Source organism: Pomacea canaliculata, linkage group LG9 (genome assembly GCF_003073045.1).
Source record: "Pomacea canaliculata isolate SZHN2017 linkage group LG9, ASM307304v1, whole genome shotgun sequence".
Lineage (NCBI taxonomy): Eukaryota > Metazoa > Mollusca > Gastropoda > Architaenioglossa > Ampullariidae > Pomacea > Pomacea canaliculata.
In genome coordinates, this window is record NC_037598.1 from 22,722,547 (window position 1) to 22,741,300 (window position 18,754).

The 18,754-nt window shown below is 41.1% G+C and overlaps 2 protein-coding genes across 5 annotated transcripts in view; one reads left to right on the top strand and one right to left on the bottom strand.

Annotated features, from left to right (window-relative positions):
• The window catches only part of LOC112572268, a 37,470-nt gene extending 23,327 nt beyond the window's left edge, over positions 1 to 14,143 (bottom strand). Inside the window, exons 1-3 of one of the 4 annotated variants that reach the window (XM_025251854.1) lie at positions 13,795 to 13,933; positions 12,022 to 12,077; positions 10,312 to 10,356 (exon numbers count right to left, since the gene is read on the bottom strand). In XM_025251854.1, coding sequence (XP_025107639.1) covers positions 10,312 to 10,356; positions 12,022 to 12,024 — 48 coding nt within the window. In that variant the 5' untranslated portion in view covers positions 12,025 to 12,077; positions 13,795 to 13,933. Of the gene's footprint in view, positions 1 to 8,247; positions 8,889 to 10,311; positions 10,357 to 12,021; positions 12,078 to 13,794 lie in introns of those variants that run through there. The other 3 variants (XM_025251850.1, XM_025251851.1, XM_025251853.1) reach the window with 3 other exon arrangements.
• A 203-nt stretch (positions 14,144 to 14,346) lies between these two features.
• Positions 14,347 to 18,050, top strand: LOC112572267 (coiled-coil domain-containing protein 51-like). Its single transcript, XM_025251849.1, is given in 3 exon segments — positions 14,347 to 14,636; positions 14,947 to 15,280; positions 15,283 to 18,050. Coding segments are annotated over 3 exon segments (1,125 nt in total). The 5' UTR covers positions 14,347 to 14,384; the 3' UTR covers positions 15,822 to 18,050.
• Positions 18,051 to 18,754: the final 704 nt, after the last annotated feature.

Here is an 18,754-nt window from a genome sequence, read left to right on the forward strand (position 1 = left end):
CATCAATCTAAATTTCTCCCCACGCACAAAATAATTCGTTATTTTGACCGATAATCTTCAGAGTCCTTCGAAGCAGAAAAGTTATGTAACACATACACTGGAAAGGGCGTTTTCTGTTTTGAAATCACAAACACAGCTAAACTTGCCCTACCGACCGACCCAGCGAGTTGCGCAGCATCCCATCCCGCGCAACCATCATCGCCGACAGCGTTGTGAATCGTCGTCCTGAGCCCGACATGGCGCCGAGACGATGAAGCTGGCCCCGAAAAAAGTGGGTCTCTAACACTTCACTCCTCATCGACCTACAAAAGAGAGGTGATGACTTTGTACCTTTATCTGCACGTTCCTATGTGACAGGAGAACAATGAGAGAAAGAAGAACATAATTCCGACAAAAGTAGGACGTGGTTCTGTCAAAAGTAGGGCCTACCTCCGACAAAGGTAGGGCATAATTCCAACAAAAGTAGGCAACGATTTCGACAACAGGCGTATTTTCAAGATTGTACTCTCCATGTCCCAACGTTGTGTCCTTGAAAAACGAAAGCAACAACTGTACCAAGAAGTTTATCTGCCTGGGTTTTTTTCTATCAACATCCATCATCATCCCATTTACCTGTAGCCAGGTACACCCCATCTCAGTGGGCGGTAGCTCAAGGGCACGAGGCTCTGCACTCAGCTAAACAGTTTATTTTTCAGGATTAGTCAAGATGAAGTGGGGACGCGGATCGCCCATTGACTACAGAGCAATGGCGTTGAAGGGAGTGATTACCAGCTGGTTCGATAGCCAGGTGGCGCAGTCCAGTTCTGCCCCCAATAAACAGGAACTGGTACCTTAAAGGATGTCGGATGGGAGGTGAGCAAAGGAGATATGGGTACCGCCCTCTAAAGCTAAAAGATGTCGTCTGCAACACCTCATTCTCCAGAAGAAACACATGACTTATAATGTAAGCTTTGAACTCGTTACCTTCAGCCAAAGTCAGGCTCGCACTGTTCGTGGATGACTACTTCTTCCAATTAGCTCAATGCTGCTACTCGGCAATCTTGGGAGTCCACGGATTAGAAAAGCAAAATATCACACACAAACGCATCCCAGTCAGCTAAGAACCGGATCAGAATGTGCAAATTCTCGAGAGGCTCTCGTTGAGGGACAGTTTATGCTTTCTTAGCTCTCTCTCTCTCTCTTTCATAAATTGATTTGTTTGTAAGGCTGCCCATCAGACTGAACAGTTGTCTGTGTATACGCTAGTGCACTCCGAGGACAAGAAAAAAAAAAAAGATGCACGCACAGGAGTTCTTTCTTTTTCACCGGAAAGTGCGATACGTAGAATCCTAGATGACTGAGGCAGATAATTTTTCCAACTGTGTAGGCCTTACTTCTGCTGCCAAACCCTCAGGTGTGCTTACGTGCACCCAACACCAGGTTAAAAAGACCTGGAGAAGACTTGAAGAAGGTGCGGGCACACACACGCACGATACGCGCACGCAGACAGAGAAAGAATGAAGGAGCGAAAAAAAGCGGAAGATTACACCCATTTACACATGATTTTGGATCTTCTGCGGTTCGAATCTCAGGCTGGGAAAGAAAACCATCGAACGGCGACTTCGCGGACTGAAGGTGGCGCCACTTGGTGTCGTTGTTTCTGCTGTCATGCACGAGTGCTAGTTATCAGACCCGCTAGATAACCCACGTTGACGACGGAAAAAACGTGATTAATTCTTATGATCACACCCCACCCCCTCGTAACGCGCCTCAGGTGTCAGGCACGTCGCCGTATCAGTGGCCCTCCCCGGTTCGTTTAACGTTAAAGGCCTATTAGAAATTTATTTTCATGTGCCGAGACTGAGCTCGATGTAAACAACAAAACAACAACAACAACAACAACAAAAAAGAAAGGATGAGTGAATAATCAGCCTCTATTTCCAAGATTCATGCTTCCACATATCATCAGGCAAGCAAGAAGTAACAGAGGCCTACTGTAGGTAGCAGAACAATGGCCGAAGTGAGGACAATGCAAAAGGTGTCAAGTCATTGACGGAAACTCGGACAACATGAAGCAGATGTCATGGTGTTTTCTCTTTTTGGACTTCAGCAAAGAAGAACATTCATATAACCACACGCGTTTTCCACCAGTGACAACAGCTTTCACATCGTCCTGGTCTACGGTCACTGTCCCCACGTAAAGCAACAGGCCCCAGTCATGTAAATAAAGACGATGAGGCTATCACGGCTACAGATAATGGCACAGTGTTAATTAAGCAAATATGTCGCAGTCGTCCCATTATGGCGTTCTGTAGATGATGTTTGTAGGCGTGTATCTCGAGAATGAAATGAGGTTAGTCGCTGACTTTATGAGAAACGGTATCTTGTTTGAATCCAAACCAGTAAACGTGCGCGTCTTTGTGTGCGTGGCTGAAAGACAAAAGAGCTCAAGTGCGCCTTTAAAGAAATCACTTGATCGAACAGGCACGTGAAGCCGACACCAAAGCGAAACTACAACATCCCTGCTGCTTCACCGATAAATGATAGGCAGTGGGGATCAGCCGCTATCACAAGTGTTGTCGCAATAACAAACGTCGAATCGTCAACTGACCAAGGCCGCAGTCACAAGTCTGGATGACGCAGTCAGGCGTCACCCTCTTACCGCCACCCGCTAAAACAGAAGCAGGGGTACAACAACTCTGCGCATGCGTGCATGGGGTGGGGAGGGAAGAAGTGGTGTTTTACGCCGAGCCAGCAGCTAAGTTTATATCGCGGCAAGGCAGCCAGCCCTGTAAACAGATGCCACATGCAGAGAAAGAACAGCATGCCCGAGATAAGAGCTGAACCCAGAACACCCAACCTTCACTTTATTGGTAACGGGCGCTAAACAGGGAAGGGACGAGGAGACCCTGAATAAAATAGTTAAATAAATATACTCGATAAAGATTAGTAAGTCTTAAAATTATTACCCTCTTTTCCTTTATTCCCACTCCCTTCTTTTTTTTAAAAAAAATCCTTACTTTCATCGGCAATTGTCCAATAGTTTCTTGCTATACATCTTCACCTTGGGTTCTCACGTCTGCCTGGGCATCAACAGTGTTTGAGCCAGCTTACATGAAAGATTGTATCAAACACAGTAGTGATACGTATTCACCTCTTTAAATACATGGTCTTAGTATAAAACACACAGGCTCTTTGGAAAAATGTTACTTGAAACTGAAAAACTTTGTCCAATGGTGACGACCGAACGATTTCACTGACACTGTAATGTGTCGACTTTTTATGGGGCTGCAGGTGGACCCCTACTTATACTCAAATCATCAATCTGTCTCTACCTTCTCATCCTTAATCAATGATTAATATACTACTAACCTACCCAGATATCTTTACCACTGTTTTAAACCGCGTTAAACTGCCAGTAACTGAACGAAGAAAGATATGTCAATATTGTTACTGTTACTCTGTGGATGTAATTGTTTATGCCAACTCATAATACCATGTACCTTTTAAATTGTAATGGTTTATACTAAAATTGCTTCCCGCTTTATTGAGGCTACATAACCTAAGCAATAAATTTCGTACGTTCGTGTCGACTTTTCACAGGCACAAGAACCAGATGAGCAGTTATCTTTTTAACTATGTTTATGGACACTTTGCCACGTACTTGCAACTATAGCAAAAGACAAAAAAGACAAGAGTATTAAAATTAATTAAGACACTTGACACATTTTATGGGTCAAACTTTTATTACAGGCTCATAATATATAGAGAGAGAGATAGGCTCAGCGTGGAAATGAAAGACTCAGTACGGACAGGAAGCCAGCCACGAGTGAATACGACCCAGCGCCACCCGGTCAACTTGATCTCTTTTGTTGCAACACAGTATAATCTCCGATACAGGTTTTCTCGAAAACAGACTGCAATGACAGATGTTTTCTGTCACATCCTTCGAAAGATCTACAGAAAATCGAAAATGAATATGTTGACAGTAAAGGCTATATGTACACACATAATACACAAGTACGCACACGCCCGCACACACACACACGTCCATGCCTCGATGGTCTTTTCAACACTTCTCCGAAGCCCATGATGACAAAAGTGGAAAAAGCTCACACTACTGTAAAGCTAAACCCTAACTTACGATGGAGGGAAAAGACGATGATCTTGCGGGTTAATTATTGTATGGCCGACAGTCAATCATTCGGGAAAAACATGCCTCAGCAAATTACACGGAGGGAAAACAACCACAACACTCCATTCTATGTGTAAGGAACTGAACAGTTTTCACTGACCAGCGTTCAAGCTTGAGTGGAAGGAATGGTGTATGGGAGTGAGACGTGACGGATGCGGGGGTGCTTGTAGGGAGGCAGCCATGTCACGTGTCATGCCCGAGAGGAGAAATGCCGCACAACCTTCACTGTTGTGGGAGAGGACAGCTAACAGCGCTACGTTGCGCCCCGAGCTAGAGGGAGAGAGAATAAATCTGAAAAGGAAATTAATGCAAAAAGAAATTATATGATAATGACAGCATCAAACGAAGGACGAAGTCGAGCCAGAAATTACACAACCACTATTCCAACCACCGTACCTTCACACCGTCCCTTGCACACCTTCTAAGCAAACTCCTCGCGTTGACCTAACGACGTTACTGTGGTAACGGCGTCCACGCAGGGTCAAATTTGGGGATCACGGGACATCTTCCAGACTGAACCCACTGTCGCCTGGCACACACAAACACACACAGAGTCTATTGTCACACGCCCAGCAAGCCAAATCTCGGTTACTTTGACACCTTCCGCTCCGCCAAGTCTCCCTCCTGCTAAATTAAAGCGTTCGATCACCTTTCCACGGCGAACATAAAGGCTGAAACACCGCTCACCTTTAGAAAGCCGGCGCCTCCACTGCGCAACTTCACCACTTGTCGCGAATTTTACGAGGTAGAGAAAGTGCAGCGACCGTTCAACTGCCTGATGACTGCGATCTCTCAACGTTCGGCCCCACGGACAACCCTTGTCCAGATCCTTATCCACAAGCGTTCCAATCCCGAATCCTCATATCCTCTGTTAAAAGTCACTCTGGGTGAGCGTGGGTATTAAACCGTGCGACAAAGACAACTGTCCCTGAAATCTACTAACAGGAGCGTTTCACCCGCATGCCAATATGCGCTCGTCACACAGGATAAAAAGGTTGGCCTGTACTATTCACAGTCCCCCTCCCCCGGTAACCTTTTCGGTTCACGTCGTTTAACTGCACCGAGGTGGTGTCATTTAGTTTCCTCCGTCCTGAGCTACTTTTACACCTTTCAATTTGCGACACACTCACACTCGCGCCACCACACACACACAAAGTGGAGTCGACCCCGTCACCACAGAATGCAAAACATGGATTCTGCCCCGGAGTCAGAAAATAGCCAATGCTTCAGTGCGTACAGGTATTCAATGAACTCAAATGATGGACCGCATTTCTTTCGGACACAAAAGTTGCCCTAGACCTTGGTTTACTCCCCACCCACCCAGCACACACACACTCCACTTCCCGCACTTGGGAAAACGAGAATTATAGGCTCTATTCACGAATACAATGGAACTGTCAACCCCATTGCAAACAACGCCTTGACTGCAGCAGTCACCACTGTCTGCATGGGAGGAAGAAAAAAAAAAAGACCGAAGCTGTTTAATCCTAGGGTGGTCACGACCTAGGGTCGCCAAACGCTGTGGCATTTTCCACGCCGTAAGTTATGATCCACTAATCCACGTTCTGCTCATTGGCACAGCTCGACTTACTCTCATTCAACCTCTATTTACAACGCAGGTTTTTTCCCTTTAACTTTTACCAGTTGTTTTGGTGTTAGTTCCGCATACCTTCGTGAAATAAACATGTGTGTCTGTCACCTTTCCACGACTTAACAACTATACCTTTAAATGATGCACACTGGTAGCATCAGCTACCTTTTGTTTCCACGCATCAATGAGGTCATGACCTAGTCACGTGGACATGGCGTCACACTGCACAGGTAATGTGCTTGCCTGTCCGCACCTCCCTTTCTCATCTGACTGTATCTATTCCTCCTACAGTACACATGAACAACGTATGCTCTCCTTTCGTGCTTCTAGACAGTACAACTATCTTCCATATCATTTACTGTTCTAGGTGGCTCACTGAAAACTTCTGTTTAAATAATACGAGATCAACACTATTAATATGCTTGATATTTTGTCCTCATTTTCTAACCATTATGCACTGACACAATACAGTTGCGCATTGTATCTCATGTGTACTCATTTACACTTCATGTCTTACTTTCACTTTTATCACCTGTCTACCTTGTTACCTCTGTCTCAATGGCTGCACGTGTTTAGTATCATAGCATGTTAATTATTGTTATCCAGTCTTCTTTGTGTCATTTATTATCGTTGGTCAGCGGTGAGAGTGATTCCAGCTTTGACTGTGATGCGGCGCGATAAACGCATTCTCTTATCTGTAATTAGTAATCCTAACTTAAGTCTCGTTAACCCTGAGCGGTGCACCGATTGCGCCGTTTAGACGGTTTTTTGTTTTTGTTTTTATTTTGTTGTGTGTTTTTTTTGTTTTTTTGACATTATCATCAGACTCGTCCTACACGCAGTTGTCTTCGTCAGGGCGCGGTTACTAGTGTTGTCGTGAAACCTGAGAATCAGATAAGGGAAGGAGGGCGGACGCAATCCAGTCACATGGGGTTACAATTTAAAACAGAAGCTCTGAAAACTGTTCTACCGTAGAGAAGATAATGTTACTATGGTACTGTTTGTGCTACAGGTGGATTTTTTTTTTCTCTCTCGTACTTGCCAAGACACATCAGGGTGTGTGTACTTGTATTAATACATACACTTTCAAATTTTAAAAACGTACCTTTTATGTTGACAATATTTCTTACTAAATTATCGGGGTTTGTTTGTTTGTTTGAGCCTTTGTTTTGATTTTTTTATTGGGGGCGGGGGAGGGGGTCAGTGAATTTCTGGTCTTGCTATTTCTATGTACTGTGATAATTCAGAACATTTTGCCAATTTCTGATGGTATCTTTTCTCGCTTCTCTCACTGCCTTAGCCTTTAGTCTTTACTTGGCGCTTACTCACATGTCTGAAAGTATCGTCTCTAACTCTGGATAATGCAACCGAATATAAGGACAGGAAACGGCACAGGGCAGGCAATTCCTAAAGGATTCGCAGGTCAAGTCTAACGATAAACCAATCGCAAAACATTAATAAAAACAAAATCTATTCAACCGAGTCGATGAAAACCTACCTGCGGCTTGTGGGACAGTACAGAACAGACTGAGACAGACAAAGGTAGTAGGCAAAGAGATAAGAAAGAGGAAGAAACCCCGCAACTGTAGGAAAGCCCTTGAGGGCAAATTTCTGTACCTGAGAAACACTGATAACAGGTGTTTAACAAATAAAAAATAGCCAAGAAAAAAGAACAGTATCACTATTTAACAGGCAAAACAACAAAGTACTACAGGTACTTAACAGAAGGGAGCAGAGTAGGGTTAGAGAGCGGCAGAAATTCCCCTTTTCGCTTCCCTCCCCTGTAGAAGTCGGATAAGACTAGCGGCGTAAAACCCTGACCTGCAATCTTTCTGGTTTCGGTATCGCATTGGTTTACAAATAAACTACGCTCTAGAATTTCACACCACACAGTGGTCGCTGGTGTCAAAACAAAAAGCACAAATGAACATTTTTCACAGGCATGCGAGAAGCCTGAACACTTCATCGTCCATGTTTCGAGACCCTACGCCAAGGAATGCTTGGCACGAACGAGGTCATGGTCTGCCGTCAAAGGTCAAGTGAAGAGAACATCACCTGTTCTGTGACACGAGTACACAGATGTCTTTGTTAGTGGTTTACGCCGTGCCAGCAATCAAGACTATATCACGGCAGCAGAAAGTAATGATACATTAAAACGTTTAGGAACAAAGTCCCCCCCCACCCCAGGTGACATAACAACAACATCCTTAATAAAAAGGCAGCAATTGGCATGGAGAAAAAAAAAGCGAAAAACGACAGTTGTGCTACAATCAGCAGGAGGACTTGCAGACAAGAGGTAATCATAACACATTGTGTGGGCACATGGATGTGGACAACCCCCGCAAGGAAGAAAGAGGAGAGTGAGATGTTGTGAAGCATCCATGTTTCTCAAGTTACGTTACGTCACGGAATTCCAGGTATGAATGAGCGTCACGGACATGACGTCACAAAGTACCCGCAAAAGATGAAAAGAACTTCTCACCTGTTCTGAGGAAACAATCCCTAGGTAGCCACTTGCCGGTCTGTCGTGAGAGACAGGGACTGTGGTCACTCCTCCACGTGACAACCACTGCCGACTTGTCATTTTGTTGTTACCCTCCCGCAGGTGTTATAAATCCTCTGTATCACGGAGTTCCGCGCGAGCGCGCACCAGCACACACACGTGCACTCAAGACTAGCGGTCCTTTTTTTTTTTTTCACACACACGTGAACTTCGTGTAGAGTAGACTATGCTCCGGCTCGTAACGCTCTATTAGCGTGCAAGCAGAGAGGTAGCCAAAGCATCTCTTTAAGACGACTGAAACAATCAAACGAATCTAGCTCCTTCTCTCACTCGTTGTCTCTCTAGAAAACACTTCAGATATCAAACAGATTTTGTTTCAACTTTTTCTCGGAAGCCTATCTTCCCAAATTCGAAACGAAGCCAAATGATGCAGTTACTCAACGCGAGTTTTTCTTATCTCGAATGTTAGCCCACTTTGCTGTCAGCATCCACCGCTGGTTGGCGGGCGAGGAGTCCCTGTGCGGGGCAGGTGGGCAAGATGCTCGCTAACGCTCGCTACAAGTGTTCGCCGTTAGGCCACGTCCGTGCGGTCACGATGGTGGCGCCGCCACAACAGCTCGAGGCGCGCGACATCTCAAGTGACGCAGACGCCAGGGAAGTGATGGGGGTGTGGAGTAGAGGGGGTGAGGAGTGTACTGCGCGGGCTGTAGGTAGGGCGTCATATGGCGAGGTTCGCAGCTCACCCTGCCCATTAAAAGTATAGACGGGAAGACTAAGTACTTGTAAGTACTCTTGCTTCCACCATCGACGCACAAACACACGCGCGTCCTCTTTACATTAATACCTGAACCTTCCCAAAACATTGTCCTGTGCACCAAGTCTCTGTGTGAGAGAGGATGGGGGACTTTTTAAGTATACATTCCACTATAAGCTCGGGAGTGGGAAAGTAAAGTATATGGGGCATTTCACTCCAGCAGAATAAAAACCATTCACAATGCAAAACAATAAATGATAAAAGATACCACAGTTACACAAAGGAAAAAAAAACTAGAGGCAACGGAACTACAATTCAAACGTCTATTTGACAGCTACACTACAAATACAGAAAAAATTAAATGGAGGGAACTGTGTACAATCGGGGTGTCTGGCTGCAAGCCGACACCGAGCGACGGTCCGTAATGCGGTTTATGGCAAACCTTCATGCCAACCTCTCCGAGTTAATTGAAGCAGTAGGTAAACAGATGGGATGAGGGGGAGACGACTCGTGGACAGAATATAGGATATCTGTGTGAAACGGGTGTGAAGTGTCGAGCAAATCTATCAAGTGTTCATGGCAACCACATTTGCCAGCCAAGGTGGACAACGAAGCTGCACTTTCTAATCGCAGAAGCAGCAACTGATTTTGTCACGGAGACATCAGAATGATTTAAGAAAAGGTAGCTACACAACTCTCTCTCTCCCACACACACACACTTTGTCCCCTTATCCACACAAAATGACAAAGTCATCAAATGCACACTCCCACTACCACCAATATTCACAAAAGTTTCTTATATGCATTTCAGGATAAGATGTTGAATATTCAATATGAAGGTCTAATTTCCTCTTACACTTGAAAAGATGTATTCAGCATTGCAAATGTATTCCCAGATGCCATTTGGAAAAGCTTCTGCCAGTAAAAATCCCAATGAAGATTTTTCTTTTAAGAAGGCACCACAAACATGAGGAAGGGGGATTTTGAGCAGCCAGACATAATACATCTACGAGAAATGACAGCAAGTCAAGTTGGTTGTTTACCAGCAGCTAAGTCTATATCACGGCAAACAGCAAGTCAAATTAAGCTTGCTGTGCTCAAATTAGGCAAGAAACTGCAGGCCTCTATTTTAATAATGCAGATGCAAATTGCTAGCCAAGCCCCATCTGCATCTGTTTCCTTCGTCAGTATGTGGTCACACAAGATTCTGGGATTGACATGGTCTTTCTGAAACCTGCTTTAACCCATACTGGTATGCAATAAACTATCATTTAAAAGATTGTACTTACCTGGTAGTTTTCTGGCAACACAGACCCAACTCTCAGTTCATCATGCTGTAAACAAAAAACACCAAAAAGTATGCATATAAAGGCATCCACATCACAATTAACTGATTAATAAAAGCTTTCATGCACTGATGCTCTCTTGCAAGTAACAAAAATACATATTTTTAAATGAAATAAAATGTTCTAACATATTTTACCTGTTGCAACAATATTACATATACATAGGAAACAGGAATCAACGTGTTACAGCCAAATTTTCACTGCTATATGTAAAATGATAAAAATAGCTGGCATAGAAGAATAACAATAAATATCCAGCACTGTTAGACACAATGATAACAACTACTGGAAAAAAAAAGACTCAAGCCTTCCACTAGAATGTTGACAGCTCATGAGAGATGTTAAAGTTCATTATACAAAAATTATTATAAAAAATACACTATTTATCTGTACTCACTTAAAATATATGATACAAAAAATATCTAGTTTTACTTTTCAGATAAATTTAAGAAACAAACCTCTCACAAAATTCTTTAGACCAGAAAGACAAGTCTTGTTACTTATAAATGTAACTAACTCACATTAGTATAATCTTTTAAAAGACTTAAATACAAAAAGGAAATGATAGTTAAGTGTTCCTCAAAAGACAGGCCACTAAGTCTCTTCTACACACAGTAAAACTGTAGGTTTCATACAGGAAAATTTGCCAGATGCGCCCTTGGTCAACCTGGCAAATATCAAGACAAAGTTGTCTGTGCTATTCCTTGGACTACCGAGTGCCCCCCTCAAATAGACAAGGGGTCTACGGAAAAATTACATTTCCAGATAAGTGATTCACATAAAGAAATCTGATGCCAAAATGTGGGCCTACGAGCTGAGCCAGTAACTATCACATCACTAACAATACATTCCTATAGATTATGCATGACATCATTTGCACATGCAGTGAGGTTGGACAAACAAACATGAAGCTGCTCTGCTGGTAGGTTTAGATAAGTGGGCTGCTAGCAAAAGTGAGAAGTCTGCCTTTCTAACTAATGCATCCTACTGCCTGTTGAAAATGAAAGGCAAACGCTTCCCAACTGTTTGATTGATGCCTCCCTATTAATGATATCAACAAAGCCTCTGCATAAAAAGTTTTTTTGTTAAAAAGATACATTCCAACAGTATACAGAGTGGCAGTATTCAAATACTGGTCATTGTGAGAAATGACAGTACCAAAGAAAGAAAGAGAGAGATGAGACAGAGAGACAGCAATTTAAGTCAACAACAAAATGAACCGAGTAAGTAACCTTACATAAAGTAAGGAAAAAAAATTGAGAGAAAATTTATATATGCCACCTTCACTTAGCACACACATGCATTTGCATGCTCTGGCTTGTGTACACAAAGCCACTATTAGAGTTACAGTGAGTTTGTGCTTCAAAACCTCACACCACAGCAACCAGGCCCTTGTTATCTCCCAGAGCAACCTGTCAGGGGGAGCTCATGCTGTCATTAAGCAGGTACAGCTGTGAGAAAGTGCAGATTAATTTAAACTCTCAGCCTTCTGGAGCAACTTTCAGAGCAGGATATATAATTTACAAAAAGGATATTGCTGTTATCAAACAGATGTGCAGTGTTTTTTATACGTAGCAGGAGGAAATGCTGAAAAAACAGGGGTGTGGGAGAAAAAGCCACAGCAGCAACTCACTTATAACAAAACAAACTTAACATTGATTCCGAAGCAACAGTATTTCACACAAGTGTCAGCTCTTGCTGTCTTGTCTCTGGAATAAAATATCAGATCATGGTGCAATTACAAAGTTATGCACCTCAGTGACATGAAACATTCATCTGTGAAACTGACCAGAATAATGGATATCAGCAGAATCAGTCTCTGAGATGTGATCCTTATAAAATATGCATGCAGGGTCTTTCAAATAAAGATGCTACTTTACTTTTACAAAGCAGTATATAACTACACTATATGATCTTTCTACTTATCAACACCACTGTGTATTATTATGTGTAGTATTATGTCAGCAATAAACAAACAACAGCTGGTAAACTTATGAACAGTGATACCATGTGTTTATGTAACATACGTACACACACACAAACATATATAGGGTTTGAGGAATACTCACTGTGCATGTTCCCATGTACAATATAATCCTTTACGTCCAACTAAACTTATTCAATTAAATGTATTTGAGAACCCCAGTATTATTCATATTCTCTGTTTTCCATTCATGCTCAGAGATTTTCTCTCATATATATCTCTATCATATCATTACAATCTATCAAAACAAAAAACAATCTGCTCTGTTCTTAAATTGTATCCAGTCAGTGACTTCTTGTGCTTTGGGATGAAAAGGATTCATGTTTCAAGGGACTAGTTACAATATGTGCACTTATTAACTATATACTGTTCTTTAATTAACACACACATATACACAGATACATATGTCTCTGCACGCATACAAAAGGATGTATGCATCCACACACATAACCTACGTGTGCGCATTGTGTCCTACAAGGTCCATCAACTGTTACTAAGAAATTTTGCATTGTCAGGCCAGCATAATGAATGATAGTGATAATACTCCTTCTTAAAATTACAAGAAAAAATATTAAAATATACTGGTACATATTAAATTCAACACTACTAAGACATAAACATATGTACTTCTTATATAATAAAATGATAAAAAAAAAACTACAACTAGAAAATATATAATTCTTTAGCTTTACTTTTATATTTGGAAACCACTCTACAAGTTTTCTAATGTTGAAAAGACTCACCAACAGCTCTTTCTCAAGATGAAATTTGTAACATGAGTAAAGCAGACAAATGTTTCTGGTGCTTTTTATATATATAAATTTCCATTTTATGAAAAATTGAATTCCACTCAGTTAAGTTGCTATCTAATTTAGATTCTAGGTCTGGATTTCCTACTGATGTAAATATAAAACAAACTGGCAGAATTTACAAAAACTGATCAAAGATTAATAATATATATACTTTAATAATTAATACATTCTCTTGATCTGACGTAATTTATGTTCATAATTTCTAACAAATTTGAAACAAAGTACACTGCTTTTTCTAAAATACACTGACGACAACACTCTGCATGAATACTTTTAATAGCTTTATCTAAATTTCGCAGTCTGTAACAACAAATTTGGTTGACAACATTCACATTCTTTTCTCTGTAGTCTCAGTCAAGATGAGACAACTTCTTTGTCATCTCTTTACTGCTACTGGCTGCTATAATTTATGGAACGGGGACAAAACAACAGCACATGCCTTCTTGGGAGATCGGCCTACTCAATCCACTGCTTCTTTTTTAGTCAAGTTGTGACTAATGAGATTGCACTGCGGACTAAAACTGGACTACTGGATCGCAGGAGTGGATCAATGGATATATATTATTCTTTTATAAGACGAGCCGTTCATTAATCTTTAACTCTGATAAATCAATTATAAAATAGCTTTACCTTCATGTATTTAGAGGGAACATAGCCGATAGTATTGTCTTCAAGTTTCCTTGCACCCCACCAGTCTTTGTGTCCAGTGCCGTCAAATACTTCAAACTTATCCCCGCGTTTGAAAGACAAAATGTTTTGTGAGCCTTCAGCATTTGGTGCAGAGAAGTCCGACACGGCTCGATACACATCCATTTGACTTCCTATCACCCTGACTCATCTATGCATAAGAAGCAATCGACATACAAAAAGTGTACAAGTCCCAAAGAAATGCCTCGGACTTTCCCCTTGACGCGCCGACCTCAACTGTCAACAAAGCCACCGCTCCAAACACTCTTTTCTTAGACAATAGTAACGAGCGTGACTTCCGGTTTGTCCAGAGTCCCACCCTGTCTCTCCCCTCTTGATCAGGACGGTCTACAAGTTGGGGATTAATAATAACAATGAAATGTTTTGTAATTTTATGCATGTACATTAAAGCAGTACATTAAAGGATGTGCCAGGGAAAACAAAGAATTAAAATGGAATCTAAAGGTACATGTCCCGGGAACTTCGCTAAAGGGACATTACTCTCACATACTTAGGTTTTGAAGGAGGGGATCATGGCAATGAAAGCAGAGAGTGTAGGACGAGGAGTTCTGAAAATGACTCTGTTTAAACTTGTCAGGCATCGTATTGATTTTAAACATGTCATTTTCTTCAAACAAGTTCGAAACCGATCCATTACAGGTCACGTGCCTACTGATGTGGCTTTAAAAACAATTACGGGCGGGCGCGTGGACCGCTGGTTGCAATCATATGAAGATTTTGTTGGTCTGACGGAGGTTAAGCAGGCACAAACTAATGTGATACAGGTACATACTATATGCGACTGCGCGAGACAGTTCCTATATAATCTTATAAATTGTTTCATGGTTACTGAGTTCACCGTTAACTTTTATAAGTGATGGCAGTCCCTCGATAATAAAAATTCTGATGTGGCTGTAGTACATACTCTGATGTAAAATACAATAACATAATGAACATTTAAATAAAAATAATATGTTGTCGCGTAGTCATAGACAATGATACGCTGAAGCAATTTAAACAAATGTGATTGATATATATATATATATATAATAATATATGTTTGCACGAACTAAAAGAACAAATGTAATTCTACAGGCTGAGAGTAGATTCCTTGCTGTGCAAGAAGAACGCAGACAAAAACAGCAGGCAATGGAAGCTGTTCAGTCACGTGTGAGAGCAATTAGTGCAGAACTGGAGAAGACCAACCGGGCAGATCCTCGTTACCTTGACCTAGTTCGAAATGAGCATTCCATTATTCGAGAAGAAAATGACTTAGCCAGTCAAATCAGAAACCTTGAGAAGGCAGAGCGTGAGAGCTTTGCAGTTTTGAGCTCTGCTCTTCGTGACAGCCATGAAAAAGAGAGAGCTAGGGCAGAAAAAACCAAGTACTGGTCTATCATTGGTTCCATCCTTGGAGCTATTATTGGAATCACGGCACAACCGTAAACAACCACTTGAAGATGAAGGAACTGAGGGGGCTGGTCACAAGTGCAGGAGAAAATAGTGAAGACCTGCGTAATTTGTCCATTCAGCTTTGTGAATCAGTCCGTGCTCAGTCTCAAAAGATGGACAGCTTTTTAGTTGATCTACGTGGTGCAGCAGAAGGAGGAGACAATCCAAAAGTTGCAGCTTATTTTGAGAAGATCAAGTTAGCCCCACCACAGTTCAGTGGCAGTGAGTTACAGCAACAGACAGAGAAAATTCTCCATGCCTTGAAACTGCAGGAGGAAAATCTGGATTCAGAAATCCGTGAAATCAGGCATCTTTTAGGATTAGAAAAGTCTCAAATGTTGAAGGGTGATGATGCTGTAGTGTATGTGGGACCTGAAGTTGAAAGTATGATGAAAAGGACGGAAGAGAACTTGGAGAGGAAAATTAAGTACAGTGCCTTGGCCTCTGCCACATTTGTTTATGGAGCACTGGCCCTAACATTACCTATTATTTTTTCATTTCTCCGTGGTGGTTCCTAGAGTCTTGTTTGGACTTGTTTGTGAACTGTGCATTTTAACTCATATTAATGACATTCTGTTGATGGTGGTATGTTTCTACTGGTAGTAGTAGCATACTGCCTCTTTGCATGTAGAGCAGAATATCTGAATAACAAGCCTAGCTATCATAGTGCAATGAAGTAGAAGACATTAATTTCTGTGAGTTGTGCATAGATTACTATGAATTTGTTATACTTCTTAAATAGATGGATATTTTGTTAATAACAGAAGTTGGTGAATGCAGGATAAATAATCTGAGAATGCAAAATGTTAAAAAACTTCATAAAATAACCAGATGTAGACATGATGCATGACAATTTGCATATTGATACCAGAGTGCCTTTAACATTGAAAATATTTAACACATCTTATTACTAGACTGTGATATTATTTATTGTATATTTTAGGAATATTTAACAGGCTTTTGTCATGCATGCCAAAGAAGAGCTATCAGTCCTATCAAATCAGTTTTTGAACAATACAGGATGCTAGTTCCTTAGATCCAAGTCAAAGTAGCAGCCTATTAACATCACCATGTGTAGAATAAAGGCAAAACCTGTGACATTATAAATGATCATATATATCCAATTACCTACGGTTTCAGCTCTCCCATTGGTTGTAGTCTTACCAGCACAAACATATACATGTACATTCCTGATATCAGGGCTTTAGAGCTCTTTCTGCGTGTGGTGGTGTTTGTAGGCTTGTACCTCATGGTAGGTTGGGGAAAGGCTACAAAAATCTTGCATCCTGTTTTGTACAAAAAAATATATATATATTACACTCTGGTAGACCTTTTCACCATTTTTGTTTCAAGCCATTATTAATAACACAGCAACATTGTAACTGTTCTTTGGGGTTAATTTAGCAATGTGGCTAGACATAAAATCAGGTTGAAATAATACTACTTTAGTTTGTTAACAGCACATTGAATTAAATGTATATAAAGACACAGGGGCAGTGAACATGCGGTGCAACTTTTCTCAAGCCTAATACTCTCTTCAGTCATATAAAAAGATTTACACAAAATATTGAAATAAAAACTTCTTCTCTTCTTCATTTAAGGACATAAGTTATCAAGATGATGGTATTAAGTTTAAGTTTGATACCATTAGAGTAGGCTTTCTTCAAGTAAGATGTGTGTATATATATATATGTGTGTAAAGTTGCATGACTTTTGTACAGGAACATACAGTAGATTCCATTTTTTTGTGATGAATACATGTTTTCTTCATTAGTCAGGAGAACACTATAGATAACCTAGTCTCCCCAACTTTTTCACTTACGCAATTATCCTACTAGTGTTCGGCATTACACATGTAGTCAATATTGGCTTTATTTTAAAGTATTGCTTATTATTATACCTACTTCCTACAACTTTCAAAATGAAATAGCTATGCAGATTTTGCGCAAAAGTATATAGAGTTAAATCACTTGGAAAACAGAATTCTAGATTGGAGATTTTTCTTTTCTTCTATACAGTTCTGTTTACAATTGTAGAGAATGCAGGGTAGATAATTCAAGGAGTCTGTGTTCTATCTAGCTATCTTTAGTTCTGCGATGAACTTCAAATCAAATCAAACTTTATTGTCTGTCGAGGAAACCCAAGACAGAAATTTTTCTTTTGCTCACAAACACATATGATGGGCAGACATACATACTCATACAGACATTTCACACACACATGCACCTACACTCACACACAAATAGGTAACTTCGCAGGATGCCAGTAGACCTATGAGTCCTTGTATATTTTATTTAGGATGGTGATGGCTGCTGGCACGAAGGACCTTTGGTAGGCAGTTTTTCGTACACATGGCACTTTATAGCTCCTGCATGAGGGCAACAGCTGGAAGTTGGGAGGGAGAGGGTGCGTTAGGTAAAGAATGGCACTGGCATTACTTTTAATTACTGGCACCTACCTAAAGAATGGCACTGGCATGCACTTGGGGAGCATTTTTTAAAATCTGCTTGGTTTTACTTTTCCTTTGTTATTTGGGCAGCTGTGTTTCCACTCCATTAAAGCTTGTTTTTCCTTTTTCTTTCTTTGCAAATGTTAAGATATTTAGTCTTCTTTGAGAATCATAGATACAGTGATACCTCGGTTCTCGAACATAATTCGTTCCGGGAAGACGGTCGAGAACCAAATTGTTCGAGAACCGAAGCAATGAAACCCATAGGAAATAATGGAAACTGGATTAATTCGTTCCAAGCCCCACAAAATGCCTATTTACTGGCCTAATTTGTATATAATATGTAGAAAAACATGAAGTCTCAACAAGAAATAAGAAATAAAAGTGTATTTATTAAAACAAAACAAAAATAAAATGTACTGTACAGTAAGTACAGTAAATTGTGTTTCATTTACTGTACCTGTACCAAACTTGATGGCAGGAGGGAATGAATGTGGAGGGAGGAGGGAAGGGGGATGGTTATTGTTTTGAAGGGGAGTCCTCTTCAATAAAAACAGAGGGTAACTGCTCTTCGGGTGTTTCTGTTCTCTGTATCTTTTGCTGAGGAGAATCAGAATCTTGCTCTGCAGTTGCTTGTCTGATTTCTTTACGGAAGAATTTGTCAATTGTTTGCTGTTTTTTTCTCCTTTGCAAAATTTTGCGGAAAGTGGACATAACATTGTCATTAAAAATGTTAACTGCTCTATTTGCTACCACTTTATCAGGGTGATGTTGTTCAACAAAATTTGCGATTTCTGCCCATTTTGCACACATTTCATGACTCTCTCCACAAAAACGTGACTCTCTCTCTCTCTGCACTCACACTGATGACGCAAGCAATGCGCGCTGGGCAGAATGAACGCCATTCGGCTCAACTCGGCTCATCTCCGACGTTCGGATGTTCGAGTTCCAAATATTTGTTCGGATTCCAAGACAAAATTTTCTCGAATTTCCTGGTCGAAT